The sequence below is a fragment of the Carassius auratus genome, chromosome 9, assembly GCF_003368295.1.
Source record: "Carassius auratus strain Wakin chromosome 9, ASM336829v1, whole genome shotgun sequence".
Lineage (NCBI taxonomy): Eukaryota > Metazoa > Chordata > Actinopteri > Cypriniformes > Cyprinidae > Carassius > Carassius auratus.
Window position 1 is genome coordinate 19,733,430 of NC_039251.1, and position 9,949 is coordinate 19,743,378.

Below are 9,949 nucleotides of genomic sequence, written 5' to 3' on the forward strand. Positions count from 1 at the left end.
CCTCAGCTAAAGAATAAGAATGTGCATTTGATCAGATCATGCATTATTTGAATACTTGGCCGAAGAGATGTTTTTAATCTAGATTTAAAGGGAGAGAGTGTGTCTAAACCCCGAACATTATCAGGAAGGCTTTTCCAGTTTTGGAGCCAAATGTGAAAAAGCTCCACCTCCTTCAGTGGACTTTGCTATCCTAGGAACTACCAAAAGTCCAGCGTTTCGAGACCTTAGGGAGCGTGCTGGATTGTAACGTGGAATAAGGCTAGGTAAGTGATGATAATTTGTAACTGATACGGAACTTCATCGGTAGCCAGTGCAGGGGCAGTAAATTACAATTGGGGTAATCTAATCATATTTTCTTGACCTGGTAAGGACTCTAGCTGCTGCATTTTTTACTACCTGTAGATTTTTTATTGAAGATGCAGGACAACCACCTAGAAGTGCATTACTATAGTCGAGTCTAGAGGTCATGAATGCATGAACTAGCTTTACTGCATCAGAAACAGATAACATGGTTTGTAGCTTGGCAATGTTTCTAAGATGGAAGAACACGTTTTTTGGGGTTTTTTTGTAACATGGGAGATATGATTTACAAAAGACAAGTTGCTTTCTAATATAACGCCCAGTTTTTTGACTGTAGATGATGTAAAATACATCCGTCTAATTGCATGGTTAACATGGTTATCTTAGATAATTAAGAAGTTTCATCTGGTCTTGTTGCGATATATAGTTATATATATAGAGTATTATCAAGAGTGGAATCTAATCCCATACTTTCTAAAATTACCAAGGGGCAACATGTATATTGAAAATAGCAGAGGACAGATCCTTGTGGCACTCCATATTTTACTGGTGATAACGGAGATGACTCCCCATTTAAATAAACGAAGTGGTATATATGCCTCAGGTGATTGGCTCATAGACTACCATGAGCAAAAAATGTCAGGAAGCAGGTCACAATACTTCTGGGGAGTCTGCCAAACTAGCAGCTTCCTCCTGGCAATACAGCTTGAAGATCTCATTTGCACCCTCTGGTGGTTAAAACCCTTACTTGCGTTGTTAAACATATTAAACCCTAAAAAAAAAAAACACACAAGGGGCAGATCATACTAAGCAGCAGTCACTCACCAGCTGACCACCATAATGCACCCTGAATTGTTAAAATGACTTTTAGTGATCGGTCACGTCCACACTAGCGAGCTCCATGGACTGTCAAACTAAGTTCTTGAAAAGGCCTGTAGGCTTATCTACTTCTCCCTAAACATTGTAAAAACAAAACATGTACGTCTGAGTTATCTTAACTGAAATGTCATTGTTGACGGGCAGCTGTGGTAGTAGATTCACTCATTTCATTAAAAAGGCATTTGAAAACAGGACATTTATTTGAAGACACTGGACTGAGGATGTATAAATTTCAGCATTTATAAACAAGATGGCTGACAGCATTTGTGCCCTGTAGAGTTTAATTTCAATACAACAGCAGTCAGAACCCTGAACAGCTCCTTCAACACTGGTTAACCAGTAACGGTTAAAGACAAATGACATGAGGGCTTCCGTCAGAAGAGTAGAATGTAAATGCCAAAATGAAGATCTTCTGCTTGATTTATCTTAAGCACATTCTGACGAAGCCCATTGGTCTCCAGAATTAACATACCATTCTTGTTAAGACAAGGAGAGGAAGGCAAGAAAATAAACCAATTAAAAATGGTTGATATTTCGAGAGGGAAGATCACCCCTTTTGAAAGTACGTATCTGTGAAACCAAATTTAGCTTTCTTCTTCCTATAAAGAAACAAGCACAAAGCATGGTAAACTAGCTATGTCTGCATTTTGTGGTCACAAAATTGGATTTATTTGTACGAGATACAAAAATGTAAACGTTGCAAAATAAATAGTTAAAACAAGTGACACAGGACCTATATTCATGCTCATGATCCCAACATGAACTGATGCACTTGTCTTGCTTGCATTTTCAAGTGCAAAAGCATGATGACAAAAACAAAAAAACAATCTAGGATTCAAGTAACAGAAATGACAGACTAATGATACAAATATACTATTTTACAAGGTAGTGATAATTCCCAATTTTACAAAATGTACACTTATAATATTGACAAATGTCTTAATATTTTGATATGCTGTTATTGGGTATAGGTCGGTGTAGAAGCTCACAGCACTGCAGTCTCTGTGTTTTTGGATGGGCTATGTGACCTCCATGGCGACTGTGGTCTCTGATAATCCATTGAGAGCCAGTCTCTCTGGTTCGTGATTCTCTCTGCAATAGCAATAGAATGTATGATATATTAAACGTTTCATTCTATATTTGAAATTGAAAGATACAATAAACTAGATTTTTTTTTTTCTCTAAATTTCAAAAAATACATGTATTCAGCAAGGATGCATTAAGGATGCCACTACTGTCACTTTTGGTAATTGTTTTTCTTTTTTACAAAAAAAAAAAAAGTAAATAAGCTAAAGTGCATAAGAATAAGCGTTGTGTCTGGGTTCAGACCTGGCAACGTCGATGGCACTAGTGGGGGTGACTTTGGGTACCCGGTCCAGACTCCTAGCAACACTGGCCAACTTTAAGGCTGAGGGTGAAGGGGCGCACAGGCGTGCACCGTGGTGCGTTTGGGCAGGTGACACAGCGCTCACGGTGCTCAGGTGCCCGTGGCCGTGAGGCAGAGACTGCGGGACGGGCAGCTGTGGGCTAGATGCATTCGTCATCCGTACTAAAGAGCCTGACTCACCACCATCTCCACTCTGTACAGAACGGTTCAATTTGGCTTGTCTAAAGCTTCCTGTAGGAGAAAGAAGAATACATTTCAATAATCAATAATTAATCAAATATGCTTAACTTTCTTTAAATTAACCACCAAACTAAGATTATTATATAAGTCTCCAAATAAATGTGGTTCTCATTAACAGGTTTGTTATTATCCCCACTAAGTTATATAGTATAGCATTTTTATTTGTAAAATTTTGGAAATAAAACATAGCAACAGAACTACTGAAAATTTTAGATTTCAATGACATGAGGTTGCACTTGCCTGAATTGGGAAGAACGCCATTGACACTAGCCATCTGGGGCCTGTTTTCATTGTTGGGGGTGTTGACCACAGCAGAGGCAGCAAAGTGTGCACTAGCCGAGTCCAGAGTCTTAGACTTGCAGTCAGATGACGCCGTGTTCTGTAGAAGAATTATAGAAATAACCTGTTTTCAGCACTCCACCAGTTGTTGCAAATATACATTTCTTTTCATTATTATTATTTTATTCAAATGTTATCAAATTGTGTCATTTAATACTAAGATTTTTCAAACTAAACATGCTTACACTACCATCTAAATATTTCTGATGAGGAATATTTTATATTAAATTAGAATAAAAACTCAGATTAATCACAAGCTCAAATCACTTCCGTGAAGTGACCATCACATGTTCCCTTTGCTAACTAACTTCTGGAACAGATTCAGTTGATCACTTTCGTTTGGAACATCCCAACAAATGCCCTTCCTAAAGTGCCCTTCAAGTGCACAAAAAAGCTGTTTTGAATTCGCCCATGATTACCGAACAGAATGGGGGTGAGGTTTAGCACCATAATGACTGTCTTTTAGTGTATAGACTCACAGGCAGGTGTGTGTGCAGCTCTGGTGCGGTCGAGTTCTGCTGGAGTTCCTGCTGCTGTAACTGTTTGTGCATCTGAACCAGCTGCTGCTGATGGGAGTGAAACTGTTCTTCTGTGAATCCACCTGCATGTGCAAGATATACAGCAGAAATTGATGTGCTACAGATTTAAAGAACTTTATAGCAGCAATTTCATTTTATTCCGCTAGGTGGCAGTAAAGTAACTGATGTACTACGTAAACCATCACCACATTTATGCACCACTTCTTCAGCAAAGATGCAATAAATGGGAAAAAAATTAACTGCTAAAAAAAGTTTTCAAATAAATTCTGTCCTTTTGAACTTTTTGTTCTTCAATGATTCATGAGGAAAAATGTATATGTTTTGACAAAGTGACAAGGGTATTTCAACATTAATAATAATATAAATGTTTCTGGTGCACTAAGTCAGCATATTAAAATGATTTCTGAGAAGTCATGTGACTGACGACTTGAGCAATAAACGCTGAAAATATAGCTTTGCCATATCAGGAATAATCGTATTTTAAAATATACAATTTCAGACCTAAAATATTTTAAAATAGAAATAATATATTTCAAATTTTAATAGTATTTCAGAATATCACTGGTTTTACTGTATTTATGATCAAATTAATGCATTCTAGGTAAGCTTAAGAGGCTTGAGATAAATGAATAAGAAACGTTACTGACTTTTAACAGCAGTTAATGTAAACGTGCAATTTTGTTTGTTAAATGACAACGGGTTCAAGGAATTATGCCGTGGCAAAAAAAAGATTCAAGGTAAACAATCTGCATAAACGCACTGAAAGGGCTTAACACAACTGAAGTGACCTGACATACAGCCAAGTCTGACAACCCTCTACATTGCGAGTAAATCACTCGCATATGTGACTAAATGATGTCTAATATTAGCCGATGGCTAAAAAATTCTCAGATTTAACTTCCCAGTATGTATGTTGGAGGCTCCAATTTACTGTTACACATTTATTTTATTGTAGATTTTCATTCTCATCTGTTGACATCCATTTATTGCATAACCGATGGGGGTTTAAGTGATTAATTACCCAGTGCTGCATTTTGACACATTTTTGTATATTTTACCATTTAGGTGCTAAAAGATGACTTTACATTATGTGTTCTGTTCCATCTCTGAGCACATGCACAGAAATCCTCCTAAGGAACAGCGCAAGTTCTCGCTCCTGCTTTTAAAAACAAGTGCAAAAGTCACACAACATGATTTTACTGATTTGCAGGTCAAATTGTGCATTGGAGGCCGGAATCAAAATCGTATTTTGATTAATTGCACAGCTCTAATGCATAGTGCACTATCATGTATCAGGGAAGTGCAGAAATAACCGAAATCAATTGGCAAGCCACATTACAAATAACTGACAAGCCAGATTTGTTGAAAAAACCCTGGACTAAACTGAAAGTTACAATTTAGTTCAATAACATTCTGAATCCTGTTCAGCTCAGATGCCTCACCTGACACACGGTTAGAGAGCGGCGGTGCTCCACCTTTTTCCACCTGCGGAGTCCCTTTCTTGTCTTCACCCCTCGCGTTCTCCTGCAGCGGCCGAGGGCGGAAAAACTTCCACCTGCAGGCCTGGATGTCACTCAGGAGCTGAGTCAGTGAGCGCTGAGGGTTGTGAGAGTTCGTGTTTGTGTGGACGGGGACGTCAGGCACAATAGAGTCAGTGGAGGGATAAAACATGTCAGGGTCCAGATGCCTGAGGGCACGGTCCAGATCTGATGAGGTGCGATCCAAAACAACCCTGATGGATTACAACAGGATTACTACTAATCTGAACTAAATCAATTCACACCACACACTGTCTCAGAGACTCAGACTTCATTACAGAATTTTTACGAAAGATGAATGGGCAAATGAGAAACTGTAAATAGAAGAGTAACGTACCTGCCACCTCTGCCCACCCTCCCGTGAGCCACTGCGATGCAGCGTCTGGGCACAGAGAGAGCGGTGAGACAGTTCGGCTGCCACAGTCGCTCCGGACCCGTCTGCTGCCTGTGAGGAGAGCAGCTCTGATCCACCAGCGGCTGAGAAACACACCACACACTTAACAATGACAAGGGAAACGGCCAAAGGCCTAATAACATGAATATCTCTGTCACTATAAAAGCAAGTATAACAGTCTACGACATCTAGAAACAACTACATATAATAGTTTGGTTTAGTTTCATGATATTCACATGCACTAAAGCCAAGCAGTCTTTGTCCATGTGCTTTATTTTACATGCCAAAACAAAAAAACACCCCTTCCAGTCTCATAATCCATGTATTTGAGAGTGTTCATTACTGCGAATCAATTATTGTGGTTTCAAGAATACATTCAAAACAATGATCTGATGCTATTAACATTCACATGTTTTTAAAAGTCCTCAAACAGCATTTTCTAGCACTTAATGTTTTAGTACAGCAATATGATCTTATATATGATTCTTGAAAATAATAATAATAAAATACTTTATTTGTGCTTATTTCAAATAATTTAAATGCAGTTAAATGTTTAAAATACTTCATTTGCTTATTTATATTTCCATAACATCACCTTTACATAATGTTTTAAATAAGAAATTATCTACTTGACAACAATGACAGACTGAAATTAAATAATGATTTGGGGGTCAGGACCCACACATCCAAATGTGTGTGTGTGTGTGTGTGTGCGTGTGCGTGTGCGTGTGCGTGCGCGCGCGCGCGCGTGTTTAAGTTTTTCGAAGTCTTCAATGTAAAAATGAAAAATACAATCAAACCTACATTTATTGAGACACCTTCAACATTTCTCACATTACAGTTTTGCTATATATATCAAAAATTATATCTGGTGTCCGAATAATTTTTGTTTTGACTGTTAAAACTACAAAGTAATTCAGACAAGAGCAGTGAGTGATTTTCATTTTCTTGGATTAATATTACAGCAGCCAGTAGCTAAATTAGGCGCGGTCACTTTAAGAGACGATGAACGCATCAAATAAAATACACATCCCATTTTTTTCCTCAACTGTTTACTTTCACTTAAGAAATAACTGACAGTTTTTTTTTCGAGCATAATTTCCAAGGTGGATATTTTGACATATTTTGTATGTATTTGTCAGCACAAGAGCAAAAAGAAGCAAATTCGATGTTCAAGTGTTTTGAGACGCCTTTCTCTGCTTGAGCCCTGAACACCAGAACACCGCGAGTATTGAATTGGGGCTCTTTCACATCTTTTTGTTTGTTCAAACTGCGATTTGTATTTGTTCGTTCAGTTGCAGGAGCAACTTCGAGGAGAACAGAAGAGAGCTCGGTTCAGTGTCGCTGTCCATGATATGCGACTATCTCTGCGTGCGCACCGAACACAGCGCGCGAGTAACCAGCTACTCTGTTCAGCTTTTCGGCGTCTTGTTTTTGGATGCTTTAATATTTATATCGACAAGCGGTAAGGCTTAAAACACTTGAAAAAGATAAGCTTTCATGACGATGCGCAGCAGTGGCCCGTCAACTGCCCTGAACAGTATATTATTATATATATATATATATATAATATATATATATATATATAAATAAAAGTATAACTAATACAATAACTGGTGGTGGATGAGGAGACAATGTAAAGACAATGTAAAGCGCTTTGAGTGCTTAGAAAAGTGCTATACAAATGTAAGGAATTATTATTATTAATAATAATAAAAAAAAATTTAAAAAAAAAAGTTATATTACACACAAGTTTTTTAAATTAAAATATGATACAAATTCTAAAACTTTTTATGTAAAAATTATACTAAACATCTCACTTAAGATTTGGATTCCTAAAATGTAATTTTTACATTTTTTAATTTAACAGAAACTATAGTAAAAGTGGCCATGGTTTCAAATAAGTTTTAAAAAACAAAACTAGGAGTATGGGGGATTCAAATATTTTTGCAGACAGGTTGAGAACCACTGCTTTACACTATTTCAGGGAACCTTAAAAATCACCCAGCTCTGGCACAAGTAAAGCACTGATGTAAACGGGAAACTCACAGCGTGGTAACTGCAGCCAGCTTTCCGTCTGAAGGCAAAGATTCCATCAGGATCATTCTCTTCATCTGGCTCTGAAGCTGGAGACTTCAGAGGAAAAAGGAGAAACAAAAGACAATGTCATTTAAGTAAAGCACTAAATACAACATTTACATGAGCATAACTGTGCACTGACCAATGGGTAATCCTCCTCTCCAGAGCTGTGGAAATCATATTGTTTAATGTCTGCCTTGTTGATGGTTTGCTGTCGCTCTGCCCGACCAGGCTGGTGAAATGTATCAAGTCTGGGCCTCTTGTTGTACTTTTTATGGGAACGCACAAAGTCAAAGTGAAGCTCAGGCTTGACTGTGAAGGGGTGGAAGTGTTTGGGCCCGGATTTGTGTGACTAAAGGAAAGAGACAGGAGAATATTTTTATAACGACTATTGAGCACAGCAAGCCATTTCCTGCACACAGATATTTCCTTACCTTAATTTTGCTCTCTGTCTTGTGCCGACTGCTTAAGGGTAAGGATATGGGCGCAGGGTAAATGGTCTTCTCTGCTAGAGGTACAGTGACCTCATTCAGAATCTCTCCTGAGAAGTCTCCAATCTGATATCTAAAATACACAACACATGGAAAAACTAGTGTAAAAACCAACTTGTACTTTCCAAGTTATTTAAAGCTTAGTGAGTTATGAAAGAGTTGAGTCACCTTACACTCAATAACCATTCAAGCAGTTAAGTGACCCAAAACACAGTTTTATTTCTATAGTGTATGGAACAACAGAAATCATCTTAAAGCAGCTTTATAAAAAGAGCAACATTCACTCACCTTTTCTCAAACACTCCAGCGTCAGATGCAGCAGCTCTCGTTTGCTCTTTTCTCTCTTCTTGATCATCTCCAGGATGCTCATGGTTCGGCTGAACTCTCTCCTCAGCTTTAGCATCTTCTCATAAGACACCTCGTCATTCTTACGATTCTACAGAGAGAGAAAGACACACAACAGATAGTATGAATTAAGAAATATGCTGGACAAAACAAATACATTGGGCATTTTAAAAAATATGTACTGGTCACCCACTTAATATTAGCTAGGAAAGCCAGAACTGAATGCATTCTGCAAAAAGCTGATGTAAATTAAATAAATAATATTAGTAAAAATCAGACGCAACATAAGGAGGCCAGTTTGAGGCACAAACATGTAAAAATATTCCCATTTGGAAAGTAATAAGTCTTGTCTGAATGCCTCTAACAATACTGTTTGAGGAATGCATGACGAAGCACAGAACGCATGCATACTTCCTAGTCTGCATCTTCTCTGTGCGACGCCTGAAGGGCCACGTAAGCATCGTTGTTTGCTGGAGCCATCTCTCTTCTCCTGCTTGATCTGAGGGATGAAGCGATGGGCCTCTGCAGTTCTTCCTCTTCCTCACCCAGTAGTCATACACTGACTTCAACAAGGTAGTCATCTTCATTTAGCAGCAGCTTGGCCTCCTGAAGAGTGACCAACTACACAAAAATTATTAGAAGAGAGAGAGAGAGAGATTGAATGTGTGTGAATAAAAGCTAAAAGGAGATTAAAGCCAATGATATTTAGGACCAAGATAATTTGTCACTTGGTACATCAAAATATGACTAGGACACTACATACTAGGTTTTCTTCCAGTTGCAGTGAGAATAATGGTCTGTGTCGACCACATTGTGTTTTCTGTGATAGATTAATGCCATAATAAAGTAATGAATTATTTTATTCATCTGAATGACCTGAAAAATTTATCACAGTTTCCAATAAAACCTTACTAGATGATTGAAATTTTATGATTTCTGAAGGATCTATGACACTTAAGCCTGGATTAATGGTTACTCAAAATTCAGCTTTTCCACCACAGGAATAAACTGCATTTTAAAATATATTCAAATAGAAAATGTTTACTTTTAATCGAATTAATATTTCACAATATTACGTTTTTTACAGAATTTTATTCGTAAACAAATACAGCCTTAATACACAGAACACATTCTTGTAAAAAGGTTCAACCATCTCACAGACTCCCAAAACTTTGTATGGTAGGTTTATAGTAATAATAATGTATTTCACTATGGCTTTAATATTCTATGTCCTGCAACTAGTGTTGTTTTTGGCGGACTAGTTTTTGTCTAGTCTTTGTGTGAAGCTGTCATTTTAGTTTTTATTAGTTTTAGTACTCTTACTCATACTCCCTTTTAGTCTAGTCTAGTTTTAGTCGACAAAAACTGATGACATTTATCTAGTTTTATTCAATTAAAATTTGAATTTAATTAAAATT

General features: G+C 37.5%; 1 protein-coding gene across 1 annotated transcript; it reads right to left on the reverse strand.

The window, feature by feature from the left end:
• Window positions 1-1,356: 1,356 nt before the first annotated feature.
• On the reverse strand, window positions 1,357-9,112 carry LOC113108059 (enhancer of polycomb homolog 2-like). The gene is made up of 11 exons (XM_026270882.1): window positions 8,902-9,112; window positions 8,475-8,589; window positions 8,130-8,259; window positions 7,838-8,047; window positions 7,666-7,749; window positions 5,560-5,699; window positions 5,127-5,416; window positions 3,625-3,746; window positions 3,047-3,185; window positions 2,509-2,797; window positions 1,357-2,271 (listed from the first exon to the last, which is right to left on the reverse strand). The coding sequence occupies exons 1-11, from the start codon at window positions 9,110-9,112 to the stop codon at window positions 2,199-2,201; spliced, it is 1,803 nt and encodes a 600-aa protein (XP_026126667.1). The 3' UTR covers window positions 1,357-2,198.
• Between the last annotated feature and the right edge of the window lie 837 nt (window positions 9,113-9,949).